The sequence below is a fragment of the Ranitomeya imitator genome, chromosome 5 (genome assembly GCF_032444005.1).
Source record: "Ranitomeya imitator isolate aRanImi1 chromosome 5, aRanImi1.pri, whole genome shotgun sequence".
In the NCBI taxonomy this organism is placed as follows: Eukaryota; Metazoa; Chordata; class Amphibia; order Anura; family Dendrobatidae; genus Ranitomeya; species Ranitomeya imitator.
In genome coordinates this window covers 709,605,245-709,626,221 of record NC_091286.1, presented here as the reverse complement: position 1 = coordinate 709,626,221, position 20,977 = coordinate 709,605,245, and the positions used below count along the sequence as shown (strand labels likewise).

Sequence of the window (20,977 nt, the reverse complement as noted above, 5' to 3'; positions counted from 1 at the left end):
CGAAAAAGTTGAAGTAAAAAGATCTTCACTAGATCAGGAGCAGATGGAAGACCAGGCAGAGAGAAGGAGCCTTTACGGGTGTTTATTGCTAATTATTCTAATTTACTGAGATAATTGGGGTTTTCATTGGCTGTAAGCCACAATCATCAACATTAACAGGAAAAAAAACACGTGAAATAGATCACTCTGCGTGTAATGACTATAGAATATAGGAGATTCACTTTTTGTATTGAAGAACTGAAATAAATTCACTTTTTGATGATATTCTAATTTTATGAGAAGCCCCTGTATTATTACATAATAGGGTGAGCTCTAGTGAACACATGAAGGTTTTTTCTCCTTCCGTCATGATCTCCTCCTCTCTGGACACTGAGGGGTTAACAAGGCTTCCCATTACAAAGATGGCGTCAGAGAGGTCAGTGGGGGAGGGGCCGGCAGTGAGGAAACAATGTGGCTGTTCTGGTGTCTGCAGGTCACATTCAGGGGCCACTGGGAAAAGCCACAGGACGTGGAGCCTAAAGCCGGGGTACGGACAAGTGTCTGAGGGGCTGCCTCCATTGTCCCCTCTGTGTGACATGTCTGTCCCTTGTTACATTGTTTCCTCTGTGTGACATGATTCTGTACGTTGATACATTGTTTCCTCTGTGTGACATGTTTATGTCCGTTGTTACACTGTTTCTTCTGTGTGACATAATTCTGTCCGTTGTTACATTGTTTCCTCTGTGACATGATTCTGTCCCTTGTTACATTGTTTCCCCTCTGTGTGACATGATTCTGTCCCTTGTTACATTGTTTCCTCTGTGTGACATGATTCTGTCCCTTGTTACATTGTTTCCTCTGTGACATGTTTCTGTCCCTTGTTACATTGTTTCCTCTGTGACATGTTTCTGTCCCTTGTTACATTGTTACTCCTCTGTGACATGATTCTGTCCCTTGTTACATTGTTTCCTCTGTGACATGATTCTGTCCCTTGTTACATTTTTTCCTCTGTGACATGATTTTGTCCCTTGTTACATTGTTTCCTCTGTGACATGATTCTGTCCCTTGTTACATTGTTTCCTCTGTGTGACATGATTCTGTCCCTTGTTACATTGTTTCCTCTGTGTGACATGATTCTGTCCCTTGTTACATTGTTACCCCTGTGACATGATTCTGTCCCTTGTTACATTGTTTCCTCTGTGTGACATGATTCTGTCCCTTGTTACATTGTTTCCTCTGTGTGACATGATTCTGTCCCTTGTTACATTGTTTCCTCTGTGACATGATTCTGTCCCTTGTTACATTGTTTCCTCTGTGACATGTTTCTGTCCCTTGTTACATTGTTACTCCTCTGTGACATGATTCTGTCCCTTGTTACATTGTTTCCTCTGTGACATGTTTCTGTCCCTTGTTACATTGTTTCCTCTGTGACATGATTTTGTCACTTGTTACATTGTTTCCCCTCTGTGACATGATTCTGTCCCTTGTTACATTGTTTCCTCTGTGTGACATGATTCTGTCCCTTGTTACATTGTTTCCTCTGTGTGACATGATTCTGTCCCTTGTTACATTGTTACCCCTGTGACATGATTCTGTCCCTTGTTACATTGTTTCCTCTGTGTGACATGATTCTGTCCCTTGTTACATTGTTTCCTCTGTGTGACATGATTCTGTCCCTTGTTACATTGTTTCCTCTGTGACATGATTCTGTCCCTTGTTACATTGTTTCCTCTGTGACATGTTTCTGTCCCTTGTTACATTGTTACTCCTCTGTGACATGATTCTGTCCCTTGTTACATTGTTTCCTCTGTGACATGATTTTGTCACTTGTTACATTGTTTCCCCTCTGTGACATGATTCTGTCCCTTGTTACATTGTTTCTCTGAGCGGTGCGGTTCCATCCTCACAGGTGCGGTTCCATCCTCACAGGTGCGGTTCCATCCTCACAGGTGCGGTTCCATCCTCACAGGTGCGGTTCCATCTTCACAGGTGCGGTTCCATCCTCACAGGTGCGGTTCCATCTTCACAGGTGCGGTTCCATTCTCACAGGTGCGGTTCCATCCTCACAGGTGCGGTTCCATCCTCACAGGTGCGGTTCCATCCTCACAGGTGCGGTTCCTGTTGTGAATTCTGTGGCTGAGTTCACTTCTGTGGTCACAAGTGGTATTGCAGTCTCTGGGCTTCCTCCCTCAGGTGTTTTGGTGAGCTCGTTGGCTGCCTTGCTATTTAGCTCCACCTGAGTCTGTCTTCCTTGCTCCTTGTCAATGTTCCAGTGTTGGATCTGAGCTACTGCATCTTTCCTTGGGCCTGCTGCTCTGCTAGATAAGTGCTTCTAGTTTGTTTTCTGTTTTTTCTGTCCAGCTTGCTATTGTCTTTTGCTGGAAGCTCTGAGAAGCAGAGGGGTGCACCGCCGTGCTGTTAGTTCGGCACGGTGGGTCTTTTGCCCCTTTGCGTGGTTTTCGTTTTAGGGTTTTTGTAGACTGCATAGTTCTCTTTGCTATCCTCGCTCTGTCTAGAATATCGGGCCTCACTTTGCTGAATCTATTTCATTCCTACGTTTGTCTTTTCATCTTGCTAACAGTCATTATATGTGGGGGGCTGCCTATTCCTTTGGGGTATTTCTCTGAGGTAAGTCAGGCTTGTATTTCTATCTTCAGGCTAGTCAGCTCCTCAGGCAGTGCCGAGTTGCATAGGTAGTGATAGGCGCAATCCACTGCTGCTTCCAGTTGTGTGAGGATAGATCAGGTACTGCAGTCTACAGAGATTCCACGTCTCAGAGCTCGTCCTATTGTTTTTGGTTATTGCCAGATCTCTGTATGTGCGCTGATTACTGCACGCTGTGTTGCCTGATTGCCAGCCATAACAGTACAAGGAGCCACCCAATGATTTCCAATAGAGGGAAAAAAGAAATCCTGACATCATTTTTTTTTCCTTAGCTCTGTCTTCAGTCTTTTTTTTCCCCTAGACATTCGAGTGCTTCAGGACACAGCTGTGGACATGGATATTCAGGCTCTGTGCTCCTCAATGGATAATCTCGTTGTAAATGTACAAAAGATTCAAGATACTATTGATCAGAAATCGATGCTAGAACCAAGAATTCCGATTCCTGATTTGTTTTTTGGTGACAGAACTAAGTTCCTGAGCTTCAGAAATAATTGTAAGCTATTTTTGGCCTTGAAACCTCATTCTTCTGGTAATCCTATTCAACAGGTTTTGATTATTATTTCTTTTTTGCGCGGCGACCCACAGGACTGGGCGTTTTCTCTTGCACCAGGAGATTCTGCATTGAGTAATGTTGATGCATTTTTCCAGGCGCTGGGATTGCTTTACGATGAGCCTAATTCAGTGGATCAAGCTGAGAAAAATCTGCTGGCTTTATGCCAGGGTCAGGATGATATAGAAGTATATTGTCAGAAATTTAGGAAATGGTCAGTACTCACTCTGTGGAATGAATCTGCACTAGCGGCTTTGTTCAGAAAGGGTCTCTCTGAAGCTCTTAAGGATGTAATGGTGGGATTTCCTATGCCTGCTGGTTTGAATGAGTCTATGTCCTTGGCCATTCAGATCGGTCGTCGCTTGCGCGAGCGTAAATCTGTGCACCATCTGGCGGTATTGTCTGAGAGTAAGCCTGAGCCTATGCAGTGCGACAGGACTATGACTAAAGTAGAACGGCACGAACACAGACGTCTGAACAGACTGTGTTTCTATTGTGGTGATTCTACTCATGCTATTTCTAATTGTCCTAAACGCACTAGGCGGTTCGATAGCTCTGCCGTTATTGGTACTGTACAGTCCAAATTCCTTTTGTCCATTACCTTAATGTGCTCTTTGTCATCATATTCTGTCATGGCGTTTGTGGATTCAGGCGCTGCCCTGAATCTGATGGATTTGGATTATGCTAAACGTTGTGGATTTTTCTTGGAGCCTTTGCGGTGTCCTATTCCGTTGAGAGGAATTGATGCTACACCTTTGGCCAAGAATAAGCCTCAGTACTGGGCCCAGCTGACCATGTGCATGGCTCCTGCACATCAGGAAGTTATTCGCTTTTTGGTACTGCATAATTTGCATGATGTGGTCGTGTTGGGGTTGCCATGGCTACAAACCCATAATCCAGTATTGGATTGGAACTCTATGTCAGTAACCAGCTGGGGTTGTCAGGGAGTACATGGTGATGTTCCATTTTTGTCTATTTCGTCATCCATTCCTTCTGACATCCCAGAGTTCTTGTCGGACTTTCAGGATGTATTTGAAGAGTCCAAGTCTGATGCCCTACCTCCGCATAGGAATTGTGATTGTGCTATCGATTTGATTCCTGGTAGTAAATTCCCTAAGGGTCGTTTATTTAATTTGTCCGTACCTGAACACACCGCTATGCGCAGTTATGTGAAGGAGTCCCTGGAGAAGGGACATATTCGCCCATCGTCGTCACCATTGGGAGCAGGGTTCTTTTTTGTAGCCAAGAAGGATGGTTCGCTAAGACCGTGTATTGATTACCGCCTTCTTAATAAGATCACTGTTAAGTTTCAGTATCCCTTGCCATTGATTTCTGACTTGTTTGCTCGGATTAAGGGGGCTAGTTGGTTTACTAAGATTGATCTTCGTGGTGCGTATAATCTGGTGAGAATCAGGCAGGGAGATGAATGGAAAACGGCATTCAATACGCCCGAGGGTCATTTTGAGTATCTGGTGATGCCGTTCGGACTTGCCAATGCTCCATCTGTTTTTCAGTCTTTTATGCATGACATTTTCCGTGAGTATCTGGATAAATTCTTGATTGTTTACTTGGATGACATTTTGATCTTCTCAGATGATTGGGAGTCTCATGTGAAGCAAGTCAGAATGGTTTTCCAGGTACTGCGTGCTAATTCCTTGTTCGTGAAGGGATCAAAGTGTCTCTTCGGTGTGCAGAAAGTTTCATTTTTGGGGTTCATCTTTTCCCCTTCTACTATCGAGATGGATCCGGTTAAGGTTCAGGCCATCCAGGATTGGACTCAGCCGACATCTCTAAAAAGTCTGCAGAAATTCCTGGGCTTTGCTAATTTTTATCGTCGCTTCATCTGTAATTTTTCTAGCATTGCCAGACCATTGACCGATTTGACCAAGAAGGGTGCTGATTTGGTTAATTGGTCTTCTGCTGCCGTGGAAGCTTTTCAGGAGTTGAAGCGTCGTTTTTGCTGTGCCCCTGTGTTGTGTCAACCTGATGTTTCTCTTCCGTTCCAGGTCGAGGTTGATGCTTCTGAGATTGGTGCAGGGGCGGTTTTGTCACAGAGAGGTTCTGGTTGCTCAGTGTTCAAACCATGTGCTTTCTTTTCCAGGAAATTTTCTGCTGCTGAGCGTAATTATGATGTGGGCAACCGAGAGTTGCTGGCCATGAAGTGGGCATTCGAGGAGTGGCGTCATTGGCTTGAGGGTGCTAAGCATCGCGTGGTGGTTTTGACTGATCATAAGAATCTTACTTATCTTGAGTCTGCCAAGCGCTTGAATCCTAGACAGGCCCGTTGGTCGTTATTTTTTGCTCGTTTTGATTTTGTGATTTCATACCTTCCGGGCTCTAAAAATGTGAAGGCGGATGCTCTGTCTAGGAGTTTTGTGCCCGACTCTCCGGGGTTATCTGAGCCGGCGAGTATCCTCAAGGAAGGAGTCATTGTGTCTGCCATCTCCCCTGATTTGCGGAGAGTGTTGCAGAAATTTCAGGCTAATAAACCTGATCGTTGTCCGGCCGAGAAACTGTTCGTCCCTGATAGGTGGACTAGTAAAGTTATCTCTGAACTTCATTGTTCGGTGCTGGCCGGTCATCCAGGAATCTTTGGTACCAGGGAGTTGGTTGCTAGATCCTTCTGGTGGCCATCTCTGTCACGGGATGTGCGTGCTTTTGTGCAGTCCTGTGGAATTTGTGCTAGGGCTAAGCCCTGCTGTTCACGTGCCAGTGGGTTGCTTTTGCCCTTGCCGGTCCCGAAGAGGCCTTGGACACATATTTCGATGGATTTCATTTCTGACCTTCCCGTTTCTCAAAAAATGTCGGTCATTTGGGTGGTCTGTGATCGCTTTTCTAAAATGGTCCATCTGGTGCCCTTGGTTAAATTGCCTTCCTCCTCTGATTTGGTGCCTTTGTTCTTCCAGCATGTGGTTCGTTTACATGGCATTCCTGAGAATATTGTCTCTGACAGAGGTTCCCAGTTTGTCTCGAGGTTCTGGCGAGCCTTTTGTGGTAGGATGGGCATTGACCTATCTTTTTCCTCGGCCTTCCATCCTCAGACTAATGGCCAGACCGAACGAACCAATCAGACCTTGGAAACATATCTGAGATGTTTTGTTTCCGCTGACCAGGATGATTGGGTGTCATTTTTGCCGTTGGCTGAGTTCGCCCTTAATAATCGGGCCAGCTCGGCTACCTTGGTCTCTCCATTTTTCTGCAATTCTGGGTTCCATCCTCGTTTCTCTTCAGGACAGGTTGAGTCTTCGGACTGTCCTGGTGTGGATTATGTGGTGGACAGGTTGCAGCAGATCTGGACTCAGGTAGTGGACAATTTGACCTTGTCCCAGGAGAAGGCTCAGCTTTTCGCTAATCGCAGACGCCGTGTGGGACCCCGACTTCGTGTTGGGGATCTGGTTTGGTTATCTTCTCGTCATATTCCTATGAAGGTTTCCTCTCCTAAATTTAAACCTCGTTTTATTGGTCCGTATAGGATTTCTGAGATTCTCAATCCGGTGTCTTTTCGTCTGACCCTCCCAGACTCCTTTTCCATACATAATGTATTCCATAGGTCGTTGTTGAGGAGATACGTGGCACCTATGGTTCCATCTGTGGAGCCTCCTGCCCCTGTTTTGGTGGAGGGGGAGTTGGAGTATATTGTGGAGAAGATTTTGGATTCTCGTGTTTCTAGACGGAAACTCCAGTATCTGGTCAAATGGAAGGGTTATGCTCAGGAAGATAATTCCTGGGTTTTTGCCTCTGATGTCCATGCCCCAGATCTTGTTCGTGCCTTTCATGTGGCTCATCCTGGTCGGCCTGGGGGTTCTGGTGAGGGTTCGGTGACCCCTCCTCAAGGGGGGGGTACTGTTGTGAATTCTGTGGCTGAGTTCACTTCTGTGGTCACAAGTGGTATTGCAGTCTCTGGGCTTCCTCCCTCAGGTGTTTTGGTGAGCTCGTTGGCTGCCTTGCTATTTAGCTCCACCTGAGTCTGTCTTCCTTGCTCCTCGTCAATGTTCCAGTGTTGGATCTGAGCTACTGCATCTTTCCTTGGGCCTGCTGCTCTGCTAGATAAGTGCTTCTAGTTTGTTTTCTGTTTTTTTCTGTCCAGCTTGCTATTAACTTTTGCTGGAAGCTCTGAGAAGCAAAGGGGTGCACCGCCGTGCTGTTAGTTTGGCACGGTGGGTCTTTTTGCCCCTTTGCGTGGTTTTCGTTTTAGGGTTTTTTGTAGACTGCATAGTTCTCTTTGCTATCCTCGCTCTGTCTAGAATATCGGGCCTCACTTTGCTGAATCTATTTCATTCCTACGTTTGTCTTTTCATCTTGCTAACAGTCATTATATGTGGGGGCTGCCTATTCCTTTGGGGTATTTCTCTGAGGTAAGTCAGGCTTGTATTTCTATCTTCAGGCTAGTCAGCTCCTCAGGCAGTGCCGAGTTGCATAGGTAGTTGATAGGCGCAATCCACTGCTGCTTATAGTTGTGTGAAGATAGATTAGGTACTGCAGTCTACAGAGATTCCACGTCTCAGAGCTCGTCCTATTGTTTTTGGTTATTGCCAGATCTCTGTATGTGCGCTGATTACTGCACGCTGTGTTGCCTGATTGCCAGCCATAACAGGTTCCATCCTCACAGGTGCGGTTCCATCCTCACAGGTGCGGTTCCATTCTCACAGGTGCGGTTCCATCTTCACAGGTGCGGTTCCATTCTCACAGGTGCGGTTCCATTCTCACAGGTGCGGTTCCATCTTCACAGGTGCGGTTCCATCCTCACAGGTGTGGTTCCATCCTCACAGGTGCGGTTCCATCCTCACAGGTGCGGTTCCATCCTCACAGGTGCGGTTCCATTCTCACAGGTGCGGCCTCGCCATGCACGCGGTGTTTCGTCCTCAGTCTCCCCATTTCGGGTGGACCCCCCTGTTCCTGACTGTTGGGGTCACCTGGCTGCTCTATTACTGGACACAGATATGTCAGGTCAGTGTCTCCTTTTTCTTGGCTGTGAACGATTCCATCTTCTGTCACTGAGGACAAAGTCTCTGTCCCCCTCCCGACCTCTCCTCTAGTTCTCACTTTCTATCATCACCTTTTCCTCAGTGTTTACAGGTGAAGAACCACAAAACCTGCAACAGCCTAAACCACCCACAAAACTGCAGCAGAACCCCCTGTCCACACGTGGCCTACACCCCAGAAATCAGGTTTCCACCATCAGTCACATACAACAGGGACAAGGCACCTCTCTGTCCTCCTCCCCCAGACCTTTCTGTCCTCTTCCCCCTCAGACCTTTCTGACCTCCTTCTTCTACCATCAGAGTCACATACAACAGGGATAAGGCACCTTTCTGTCCTCTCCCAGACGTTTCTGTCCTCCTCTCCCAGACATTTCTGTCCTCCTCCCCCTCAGACCTTTCTGACCTCCTTTTTCCACCATCAGAGTCACATACAACAGGGATAAGGCACCTTTCTGTCCTCCTCCCCCAGACCTTTCTGTCCTCCTCCCCCAGACCTTTCTGTCCTCCTCTCCCAGACCTTTCTGTCCTCCTCTCCCAGACCTTTCTGTCCTCCTCTCCCAGACCTTTCTGTCCTCCTTCTTCCACCATCAGAGTCACATGCAACAGGGACAAGGCACCTCTCTGTCCGCCTCCCCCAGACCTTTCTGTCCTCCTCCCCCTCAGACCTTTATGTCCTCTTCTCCCAGACCTTTCTGTCCTCCTTCTTCCACCATCAGAGTCACATACAACAGGGACAAGGCAACCTTCTGTTCTCCTCCCCCAGAACTTTCTGTCCTCCTCCTTCCCGTCAGACCTTTCTGTCCTCCTCCTTCCCCCAGACTCCTCTGGCTTTCTCCTCTCCTCAGACTCTTATCATCTTTCCTGCAGACTCTCCTCTTCCTCCAGAAGCCTAAGTGTCCTGCCCCTCCCTCCCAAACTTAGTCCTCCTCACTTCAGACTCCTCTGTCCTCCTTTACCCAAATTTCTCTGTACTCCCTCCAGATACCTTTATCCTCCACCTCCCCCAGACTCCTCTGTTCTCCTGCAGACTTCTTTGTCCTCATCATCCTCCCAGACTCCTCTAGCATCTTCCTCCCTACATTTCCCCATTACCCTCCTCTCACGAGATGCCTCGGTCCTCCTCCTCCTTGCAGACTCTTCTGTCCTACTCCCTCCATACTCTAATCTAGACTATTTTTTCCTACTCTCCAAATGCCTCTATCCTCCAGAACTGTCCTCTCGCTCCACAGTCCTCTATCCTCCAGAATTGTCCTCTCGCTCCACACTCCTCTATCCTCCAGAATTGTCCTCTCGCTCCACACTCCTCTATCCTCCAGAATTGTCCTCTTGCTCCACACTCCTCTGACCTTCGCCATACTCTTCCCATTGTTGAGACCCCCTCCTTCCCTTCTCCCAGACGTGTCCTTCTAGACCATCTTGAACATCCCCAGATCTCTGTCTTCTTTATACTCCTGTCTTCCCTGAAGACTCTTCTATTCTCCTCCAGACTCATGTCACACTCCTCCAAGCTTTTTTGTCCTATTTTCCAGATGCTTCTGTCCTCCTCATCCTTCAGACTCCTGCTTTCCCACTTGAGACTTCTCCATCTTTAGATCCTTCACTCCCATTGCCCAGAGTCTCCCTGTAGATCCCTTTGAACAGTTCCAGATCGCCGGTCTTCTTTAGTCCTGTGTCCCATCTGAGGATACCCATGTCTAAAACTTTCCATGTATGATTCATGATGTTTATGTTCCTTCTCTTGTTCTTCCCGGTACCTCGGCTGCATCGGTAGATTTATTTAACAGGAATCTGTCACCCCAAAAGTCGTACATGACCTAAGGCCACCCACCGGCATCAGGGGCTTCTCTCCAGCATTCTGTAATGCATTCTGTAATGCTGTAGATAAGCCCCCGATGTAACCTCAAAAGTAAGAAAAACAGGTTATATTATACGCAACCAGGGGCGGTCCTGGTCCGGCACGATTTTTGGGGTGACAGATTCCCTTTATCCTCTCCATGTAGAGACCTCGCCTTGTGTCCTCAGGGTCCCTGCGCCAGTTCCTGGAGTCGCACTGCCCGATAGTGACGGAAAAGTTCTGCCCGACTTTTTGGTGTCATGGAGGGCGACTACAGACCATTGTCCGGGTTATGTTGGCCTCTAAACCTCATGTCTCGTACAGGAAGTATGCAATCCCTCAAGTATTCATTGTTCATGTGATTTTGTCCTCCATGTTGTGTCCTTATCAATGCTGTCACCCTGTGGTTTTTCCATGCAGTGAGGTCATCAGCACTGATGATGGCGGTCAGATATCCTTGGACTGGATAGACAATGATGAGAGTTCCCAATTTCCAGATTCCGCCTCTCGCCCAACTATTATCCTACTGCCGGGCCTTACTGGAAACAGTCAACAGTCCTACATACTGCACCTGGTGAGCCAGGCCTGCAGCGATGGCTACAGGTGAGTAGTCACAGGACGATCTGGTGGTCGGGGAGGTGAACAGCCCACACATAGTAACATGGCATCTCTCTGCCCTCTCGCAGGTGTGTTGTATTTAATAACCGCGGCTTTGGAGGGGAGAAGTTGCTGGTAAGTAACCATCCTGTAGGACCCATGTGGAGACCATGAATGGTGGTGACGTCCTCCATCTCTCCATAGACACATCGCACTTTCTGTGCAGCAAACACAGAAGACCTTTCCAGGGTGGTCAGCCACGTCTACAGCTGTCTCCCTGCAGCTCCTCTAGTGGCTGTGGGGGTGTCAATTGGAGGGTAAGTGGCGCATGAAGTTTTCAGGCTGTGGAGACACAAGGGACTGTGCTTTATCACAATGACTCAACTGGTTCCAGGGTCCTCCAGTCACAACTAGATTTGCTTCAAATCTGAGATATGGGTGTGACAGACAACACTCGAGTGGTGATAGATGCTGCACTGTCACCCAAAAAAAATGAGTAGGTCCTTGCACTGCCAGGACCTACTCACGATACGTATAGTGACCCCACAGGGGGTCAATAGCGGACATTAAAAACAGAGTGGAACCAGAGCTGCCACGTATCCAAAAATGGATTGTGACATGGACCTTATTTACCACAATAACCGTGGGTGATAACAACTACCCGTCATAATCTGTACTGAATGCGCTCCTGGCCATCACAAACTGTACTGGCCTTGCTCCTTACCATCATAGCCTGACCAGTATCACCACTACTGAGCTCACTCCTAACCATCATGACCTACACTGACCCTGCTTTTCACCATTAGAACCTGTTCTTATCCCGCTCCTGATTGTAATAACTTGTACTGGCCTTGCTCCTGACCATATCCTGTATTGAACTCACTCCTGATCATCATAATTATACTGACCCCACTGCTGACTGTAATAACCCTTACTGACCATGTTCCTGACCATTTTCGTCAGTACTCACCCTGCTTCTGACCATCATAACCAATACTGATCTTGCTCCAAACCATCATACCTCATATTAACCCAGCTCCTGACCGTCATAACCCGTACTTACCTCGCTCTGGACCGATATAACCTGTACTGACCCCGCTCATAACCCTCATTACCTGTACTGACCTCGCTCCGGACCGATATAACCTGTACTGACCTCGCTCCGGACCGATATAACCTGTACTGACCCCGCTCCTGACCCTCATGACCTGTACTGACCCCGCTCCTGACCCTTATCACCAGTACTGACCTCACTTCTGACCGTCATGTGTACTGACCCTGCTCCTGACTGCTCATAACCTATGCTGAGCTCGCTCCTGAGTGTGGTGGCCGACACTAACTCCACTCCTGACCGCCATCAGATACTAGCTCCACTTCCTGTCATTCATACTCATTTCACGAACATCAATAATCTCTTTTCTTACTTTTTAGTATGCTGCTATTAAATTATTTGGCTGCCACTGGTCAAAGATCTCAGCTCTGTGCAGCTCTTGTCTTCTCAACCCCGTGGAATGTCTTTGTGTCCACCGCCTCCTTGGAGCAGCCACTAAACTACCGGTTATTCAATCGCTCGCTGGTTATTACTCTCCGGGATACAGTGAATAAGTAAGATATATCTGAGCAGCAGCGCCTCCATCTTGTCCTCCTTATTTTCCTTTCCCCCTGCTCAGCGTCCCCACCATGTCCTTGGCCTCTCTTCTTCCCTTTCCCCACACCTCAGTGTCTCTATTGTGTTCTTGGGCTTTCTTCTTCCTTCTCCACCTCTCAGTCTCTCCTCTGTGTCCTCAGCCCCTGGACTCTTCTTCCGTTTTCCCATCTCTCAGTATCTTTATTGTGTCGTTTTCCCATCTCTCAGTATCTTTATTGTGTCCATAGCCCCCGGCCTCTCTTCTTCCCTTTTTCCACCTCTCAGTCTCTCCTCTGTGTCCTCAGCCCCCGGCCTCTCTTCTTCCCTTTCCCCACCTCTCGGCATCTCTCCTCTGTGTCCTCAGCCCCTGGACTCTTTTCTTCCGTTTTCCCATCTCAGTATCTTCATTGTGTCCTGAGCCCCCGGCCTCTCTTCTTCCCTTTCCCCACCTCTCGGCATCTCTCCATCGTGTCCTCAGCCACTGGCCTCGTTTCTTCCCTTTCCCCATTTCTTAGCGTCTCTATCTTGTCCTCTGCCTATGGCCTATCTTCTTCCCTTTCCCCATGTCTCAGCATTTCCATGATGAATTTGGCCCCTGGCTTTTCGTTTTGCCTTTACTCACCTCTCAGTGTTTCCAACGTGTTCTTGGCCCCAGGCCTCTTTTCTTCTTTTTCCACATCTCTCAGTGTTTCCATCATGTCCTCGGCCATTGGACTCTCTTCTTCTCATTCCCCATTGTGTCCTCGGGCCCCTGGCATCTCTTCTTCCCTTTCGCCACCTCTGAGTCTTTTTCTTAATCGTGTCTTTGGCCTTTTTACATTTCCCCACCTCTCAGCGTCCAGAGCCCCTGGTCTCTTTCCTTTTCCCATTAGGCCATCAGCACCTGGCCTCTCTTTTTCACTTTCCCCACCTCTCAAATATGTCCTCGGCCACTGGCCTCTCTTCTTCACTTTCCCCACCTCTCAGCATCTCCATCATGTCCTCAGCCACTGGCCTTTCTACTTCCCTTCCCCTCTCTCTCAGCGTCTCTTCTTTTCTAGGTTTCGTGACATTATTGGAAAAGTCCTGGATGTCGACCATATCTTACAGGTGAGAAGCCTCACATATCAGAATGTTCTACCACTATTTGGCCAATAATACACCAGATGCCTCTACACCTCTTGTCACGGCATCATTTCCTTAGATTTCGGCTCAGTTCCCACGGTGTGGATTTGAAATGCGGCTCTCCAGCTCCTTTTTCACAAAGATATTTTCATAAAGAGTGGTAAATGCCACTCTTCAAGGTCCACAGTGGAGATGTGAGAACAGGGCCTTAACCCTGCTGTTGTCTTCGGTCAAAAACGACCGACCTTGAACTTCAATATTCTTTAAAATATTCAAGATGCGGCTCTGAAACCCGTGGCCGACCGACCCATCCTCATTTAAGTCAATCAACCACAAGTTTCAGAACCGCATCTTGAACACCCCAAAAAATACCAAAGTTCAAAATTGGTCTCCCCAGACCGGAGACAACAGCAGGGTTAAGCGATCCTTATATCCTTCACTAATAGATGGTACCTGCACAGATTCAGCCTGACTCATCTCACAACAGTTTATGCATATATTTTTGCAAAAAATGCAAAATAACTTTAAATAAGAAAAACTGTAGTCATGTATATAATCTGGTCTCTCAGAGCAGGTTGTGTCCATAGACAGTATTGTGAATGCATGAAATATGGATTGCAAAGGAATCAGGTGGGAGAAAAATGAGAGATGTCTGGCTAAGGAGCCACAACCAGGAGCAGAGTCCTACACACAATGATCTTCGCTCCATCATTAATCTCCTGGTTTTGTTTCAGTCTCGCTCCATCCGGGAGTTTGATGAGCGTTACACATCTGTTGTGTTTGGTTATGGCTCATGTGATGAATATTACCGCAATGCCAGCCCCCACGACAAGCTACAGAAGATCAAGACGCCCGTGATGTGCCTCAACGCTGCTGATGACCCCTTCTCTCCGAGTGAAGGTGAGTCCTAAAGTGGACCAAGATGAGACAGATACATCACTCCCATCATTGAGCCCATGATCTAATACCCCGTGAACACTCACATTTCAGACCTGTTAGGAGTCAGTATTTGGGGTGTGAGAGATAAACTAAGGCATTCAACTTATATGTAGTTTTTGGAATTTATTGTAGTCATCAAATAAGCGTTTCGGCCCAAATACACGGCCTTCTTCAGTAACAATAACTTCAGGGACAAAGGAGCGTTTTCATGAACGTAATGGAGTATCAGGGGCACAATAGCAGTAAATGCTTGTAGCAAGGTATAATGTCCACGTTGGTGTGTCCAATATAAGTGGGAAGCCCTAGGAGATGTACCGGCGTGTCTGGCAGTGACGCGGCATCCACCACTCGTCAGCTCAGTATTTGGGGCGTTACAGACCTGGTCAATCGCATGAGACACCGTGCCACACACTGACAGATCCACACATCCTAGGACCACGGAGGGTTACCTATATACAAGTTATTGCAGAAAAGTCAGCCTTAATCTAATCTTCAAATCGTTACTGACAATAGATTTATCTAAAATGTGTTGGACAATCGGCTCTGCTTCTAGATGCAGCCAAGACTCTAACCTAGCTTTTCTTAATCTCCTCCCAACAAATGTGCTTGTACAGCAGCGACAGAGACCCCAGAACACACGGGAACAGTCCTTCATATTATTTTTAATATCCTGCTGCAGATTGTAATGTGGGGGTCTCTTTAGATCTGGACCTTGGAGTAGAGCGTATAATCAGGGCCTCTTTAGGTCTGTGTCCAGAGTATGGAGAAGACTGTATAAAGGATGGCCTCTTTAGATCTGGTATCTCACATTAGCGTGACGCCAAATAATTGATCTCCACTAAAGGTACCTTCACACTGAACGATATCGCTAGCGATCCGTGGCGTTGCAGCGTCCTGGATAGTGATATCGTTGTGTTTGACACGCAGCAGCGATCTGGATCCTGCTGTGACATCGTTGGTCGGAGCAGAAAGTCCAGAACTTTATTTCGTCGCTGGACTCCCGTGTGTGACGCCGATTCAGCGATGTCTTCACTGGTAACCAGGGTAAACATCGGGTTACTAAGCGCAGGGCCGCGCTTAGTAACCCGATGTTTACCCTGGTTACCAGCGTAAACGTAAAAAAACCAAACACTACATACTTACATTCCGGTGTCTGTCCCCAGGCGCTCTGCTTTTCTGCACTGTGTCAGCGCCGGCCGGAAAGCAGAGCACAGCGGTGACGTCACCGCTGTGCTTTCCGGCTGGCGCTCACAGTCAGTGCAGAGAAGCACAGCGCCGGGGGACAGACACCGGAATGTAAGTATGTAGTGTTTTTTTTTTTAATGTTTACGCTGGTAACCACGGTAAACATCGGGTTACTAAGCGCGGCCCTGCGCTTAGTAACCCGATGTTTACCCTGGTTACCGGGGACCTCGGGATCGTTGGTCGCTGGAGAGCTGTCTGTGTGACAGCTCTCCAGCGACCACACAGCGACGCTGCAGCGATCGGGATCGTTGTCTAGATCGCTGCAGCGTCGCTAAATGTGACGGTACCTTAAGGTACTAATATAAAACAATATTTTATTAAAGATCCATATCATAAAAGATGTAAAAACATCAATACTACATGCAAAGAAAGGGTACAAAATCCAAAAAACAAGGGACTGTTCTGCCTTAGGTACTTTTAAATGTAATTAGGCTGATTATTAGTAAGCATAGGGAATAAAATGTTCGCCACTGAACAATGCAAGATCATATATTATGGTACAGATTTGTATATAAGAACGACATGCACATAATGAAACCCTAAGCCATGGTTGAACTTAATAAATGGGTAAACAAGTGTGCCCTCACTCTTTGTGATACCAATATATTAAGGCAAATGCAGTGTATGTTCAGTGCGAAATATGTGACTGCAATTTAATTACCTTGCACTCAGCCAGATGGAAGTACCTCGGCGTCCCTCAGCCCCGACGCGCGTTTCGCAATGCTTCTTCGGGAGGCGTCTTTAGATCTTGGTCTGGCTCCTGGAGCAGACTGTATAATCAGGGCCTCTTTAGATCTGTGTCCAGCGTATGGAGAAGATTGTATAGGGAGGGCCTCTTTAGATCTTGGTCTGGCTCCTGGAGCAGAGTGTATAATCAGGGCCTCTTTAGATCTGTGTCCAGCGTATGGAGAAGATTGTATAGGGAGGGTCTCTTTAGATCTTGGTCTGGCTCCTGGAGCAGAGTGTATAATCAGGGTCTCTTTAGGTCTGGATCCAGAGTTTGGAGAAGATTGTATACGGAGGGTCTCTTTAGATCTTGGTCTGGCTCCTGGAGTAGAGCGTATAATCAGGGCCTCTTTAGATCTGTGTCCAGAGTATGGAGAAGATTGTATACGGAGGGCCTCTAGATCTTGGTCTGGCTCCTGGAGTAGAGCGTATAATCAGGGCCTCTTTAGATCTGTGTCCAGAGCATGGAGAAGATTGTATAGGGAGGGCCTCTTTAGCTCTTGGTCTGGCTCCTGGAGCAGAGTGTATAATCATGGCCTCTTTAGGTCTGGGTCCAGAGCATGGAGAAGATTGTATATGGAGGACCTCTTTAGCTCTTGGTCTGGCTCCTGGAGCAGAGTGTATAATCAGGGCCTCTTTAGGTCTGGGTCCAGAGCATGGAGAAGATTGTATACGGAGGGCCTCTTTAGCTCTTGGTCTGGCTCCTGGAGCAGAGTGTATAATCAGGGCCTCTTTAGGTCTGGGTCCAGAGCATGGAGAAGATTGTATATGGAGGACCTCTTTAGCTCTTGGTCTGGCTCCTGGAGCAGAGTGTATAATCAGGGCCTCTTTAGATCTGTGTCCAGAGTATGGAGAAGATTGTATACGGAGGGCCTCTAGATCTTGGTCTGGCTCCTGGAGTAGAGCGTATAATCAGGGCCTCTTTAGATCTGTGTCCAGAGCATGGAGAAGATTGTATAGGGAGGGCCTCTTTAGCTCTTGGTCTGGCTCCTGGAGCAGAGTGTATAATCAGGGCCTCTTTAGATCTGTGTCCAGAGTATGGAGAAGATTGTATACGGAGGGCCTCTAGATCTTGGTCTGGCTCCTGGAGTAGAGCGTATAATCAGGGCCTCTTTAGATCTGTGTCCAGAGCATGGAGAAGATTGTATAGGGAGGGCCTCTTTAGCTCTTGGTCTGGCTCCTGGAGCAGAGTGTATAATCAGGGCCTCTTTAGGTCTGGGTCCAGAGCATGGAGAAGATTGTATATGGAGGACCTCTTTAGCTCTTGGTCTGGCTCCTGGAGCAGAGTGTATAATCAGGGCCTCTTTAGATCTGTGTCCAGAGTATGGAGAAGATTGTATACGGAGGGCCTCTAGATCTTGGTCTGGCTCCTGGAGTAGAGCGTATAATCAGGGCCTCTTTAGATCTGTGTCCAGAGCATGGAGAAGATTGAATAGGGAGGGCCTCTTTAGCTCTTGGTCTGGCTCCTGGAGCAGAGTGTATAATCAGGGCCTCTTTAGGTCTGGGTCCAGAGCATGGAGAAGATTGTATATGGAGGACCTCTTTAGCTCTTGGTCTGGCTCCTGGAGCAGAGTGTATAATCAGGGCCTCTTTAGGTCTGGGTCCAGAGCATGGAGAAGATTGTATACGGAGGGCATCTTTAGCTCTTGGTCTGGCTCCTGGAGCAGAGTGTATAATCAGGGCCTCTTTAGGTCTGGGTCCAGAGCATGGAGAAGATTGTATATGGAGGACCTCTTTAGCTCTTGGTCTGGCTCCTGGAGCAGAGTGTATAATCAGGGCCTCTTTAGGTCTGGGTCCAGAGCATGGAGAAGATTGTATACGGAGGGCATCTTTAGCTCTTGGTCTGGCTCCTGGAGCAGAGTGTATAATCAGGGCCTCTTTAGGTCTGGGTCCAGAGCATGGAGAAGATTGTATATGGAGGACCTCTTTAGCTCTTGGTCTGGCTCCTGGAGCAGAGTGTATAATCAGGGCCTCTTTAGGTCAGGGTCCAGAGCATGGAGAAGATTGTATACGGAGGGCATCTTTAGATCTTGTTCTGGATCCTAGCTCAGTGTATAAATGGGTCCTCTTGAGATCGGGGTGTGGCTTGATATACTGTACTCATTTCTCCAATCTCTTTTCTCTTGTGATAGCATTCCCCCTGGATGAAGCTTCCTCCCATCCTTACGTGGCTCTGCTGGTTCTGAATCACGGTGGTCACATTGGATTCCTAGAAGGTCCCTTTCCTCATCACCAGCGATACATGAATCGTGCTTTTTCACAGTTTGTGGGCGCCACACTGCTGCAACATGAAGAGCTCAAGAACATTACCGGGAATGGACTCAAAAACTAATCACAGACATGAACTCTTCTAATAAATACCTCAGTAAATATAAAGGCATCGTCCAGCTCCAACCACTAAGCCTCAGACCCAGACTTGCAGTTACCGAACCCCAGTGGCTGCAGGTACAGAAAGAGCCTTGAATTGTCAGGGAAGGGAAACGTTCAGCTTGACTATAGTCTACCTTCTCCATGTAGGATCCACTCATGGACTGGATACACAGGTGTTAGCCTAATGAATCTACCCAGGTCACCAGCGCTACTTCACTAGTCAGCAGAGCATATCAAGGCAACTGCTCACAGCGTGGCTACACCCCATCTTATATAGTCGTCACACGTGGTAATGGCTCCACCATCTGACCACGATACATAGCTACCGTCGTAGAGGGACAGTAATAGTTTGATTTTTTGCCTCTTTATACCACACAGAATCTGTAACAGCCATCGGATGGGAACGTGGTGCAGACACTGTGCTAATATAAGGGAACAGCAGAAATCTTACATTACTATGTAGGAATTTCCACCACCTCATACTCTATGACATACAGAAATATTCTGTTTGGATGTATAGTTTCCTTCCGTGAGAGGCTTTGGCTTCCCTCCAGCTTCCGTAACTTGCTCCTTGTTTGTGGCTTTCTGTCTTCTCGATCGGTTGGGTTGAAGTTATTGAAGGCTAGTTCATGTCTTTGCATTCAATTGACCAGTGTCTGCACTGAAGTGGTTGCCCCATTAGTTCATGCGCCTGAAACGGAGCAGAAAGTCCTCCTCTACAAATTCAGGATGTATCTTGCTCCCTCCATCCAAGGTCTGTTGTATTATAAACATCAACGACTTCATTGACAATCCAGTGGTCTCCATGCACCAGCTGATGTTCCACCACCGTTATATAAGCCCTCGGAATTTACATTGTCACGGATCCCTTCTCCGTGGTGTCACTAATTCGTCACGTGTCCGCTCTCACACATGACTTGGGGTTGTGCCTGCAAGGGTTATCTATCTCCCCTCTCTCAGTCCAGCATTCAACCTCTGTCCTATGCTGTAACGGGAGCATAAATCACACACCGACCCAGGCCACACACCCGCTCATACACGCTGCCACCACTCACCGAATACACGGGCAATGAGTCCCAGACTAATAATACTAGTAATGTCTATCACTCATAAGGCTCACACACCTTAGGCTATGGATTCTTTTAGAACATCCACGGTTCAACATGTTAAAGTTTTATACTTTAATAACAAAAGGGTCAGTGTTTACAATAAGAAAAAGGTATAAAAATATGATAATAAAAAGACATACAACTTATGCAAAACAGTATAAAATAAAGAGGAGAACTTACAGAAATTATCTAACTGGTAGTTGCTTCTGCTCCTTGAGGGTAGGACGAATGTAGATTGGATCACACCAGCTTCTCAGGCTGCCCCCATCATGTGAACACAATTCTCTGTCTGCAGCCTAAATTTATAATTTTGGTCTGGAGGTCAGGTTTCTAGACCGGCCCCTCAGGTTAATATCATAATTGCTGGCTTTCTGATTGGCCACGGCCGCACTACTAATGAATATATTATTTTTCTCTTGAGACACTTGTGAAAAGGTTCTCAGGAATAGATACCCTCAGGCCGCAATTAGCATCTCCCCTCCAAGACCTAGGAGGTGCCAAATGTTACCTTTCTTCTTGGCCATAGCTAGACCTCCTGGTGAGATATGGAGACACAATTTCTACTAGTCCCAAGGAAGTACCTATTAATAGGGTTGAGCGACTGACTTTTTTAGGGTCGAGTTGGGTTTCGCGAAACCCGACTATCCCAAAAGTCGAGTCGAGTGAAATCGGCCGATTATCACGAAAAGTCGGGGATCGACCAAAACATGAAACCCAATGTAAAGTCAATGGGAAATCTCTCTCTCTCTCCTCCGTCCCTGAACAGAAAAGCTGGTGTTACACATTGCAAATCGCTACAGTGCAAAATCGAGAAGATGGCGATAGGCATGCACGCCCCTAAGACCTGTCATCACTCTGCCCACGCTCCTTCATTGGCTAAAAAAATGGCGCCAAATGCGTCATACGAAACCCGACTTCGCCAAAAGTCGGCGACTTTTGAATTTGTCCGATCCGTTTCGCTCAAGCCTACCTATTAACACCTAGGTACGACTTGCCTTCAGGACAGATGTTACATTATCACTAGTCACACATATAACCCTAGACACATGTCACTACACACATATAGATATATATACACATATTTCACCACATACATTTATGAAGGCAGACTTGGTTGTCACATGAATATGTTAAGAGTTGTAATTTAGGTTTAAGAACAATCACGAGACTGGTCCATAAAGTCACACACAACCTAAATGATGGTCTACGGTGGCAAAGTCACGCGAGACTCGATCTGCAACCTAAAACATC

General features: G+C 47.2%; 1 protein-coding gene across 17 annotated transcripts; it reads left to right on the top strand.

Annotated features, from left to right (window-relative positions):
• The first annotated feature begins 216 nt into the window (after nucleotides 1-216).
• Nucleotides 217-19,914, top strand: ABHD1 (abhydrolase domain containing 1). Of its 17 annotated transcripts, none has more exons than XM_069728631.1 (12): nucleotides 217-526; nucleotides 1,889-2,180; nucleotides 7,823-7,942; nucleotides 8,023-8,140; nucleotides 10,198-10,336; nucleotides 10,430-10,612; nucleotides 10,696-10,741; nucleotides 10,811-10,923; nucleotides 12,038-12,211; nucleotides 13,274-13,322; nucleotides 14,072-14,237; nucleotides 18,380-19,914. In XM_069728631.1, exons 1-12 carry the CDS (start codon nucleotides 324-326, stop codon nucleotides 18,577-18,579), a joined length of 1,803 nt encoding a protein of 600 aa, XP_069584732.1. In that variant the 5' UTR covers nucleotides 217-323; the 3' UTR covers nucleotides 18,580-19,914. The 17 variants fall into 17 exon arrangements, with proteins under 17 accessions (XP_069584732.1, XP_069584735.1, XP_069584736.1 ...); XM_069728634.1 differs by having other exon boundaries at nucleotides 219-526; nucleotides 1,889-2,088; nucleotides 7,803-7,942; XM_069728635.1 differs by having other exon boundaries at nucleotides 221-526; nucleotides 1,909-2,088; nucleotides 7,803-7,922; nucleotides 10,176-10,336.
• Nucleotides 19,915-20,977: the final 1,063 nt, after the last annotated feature.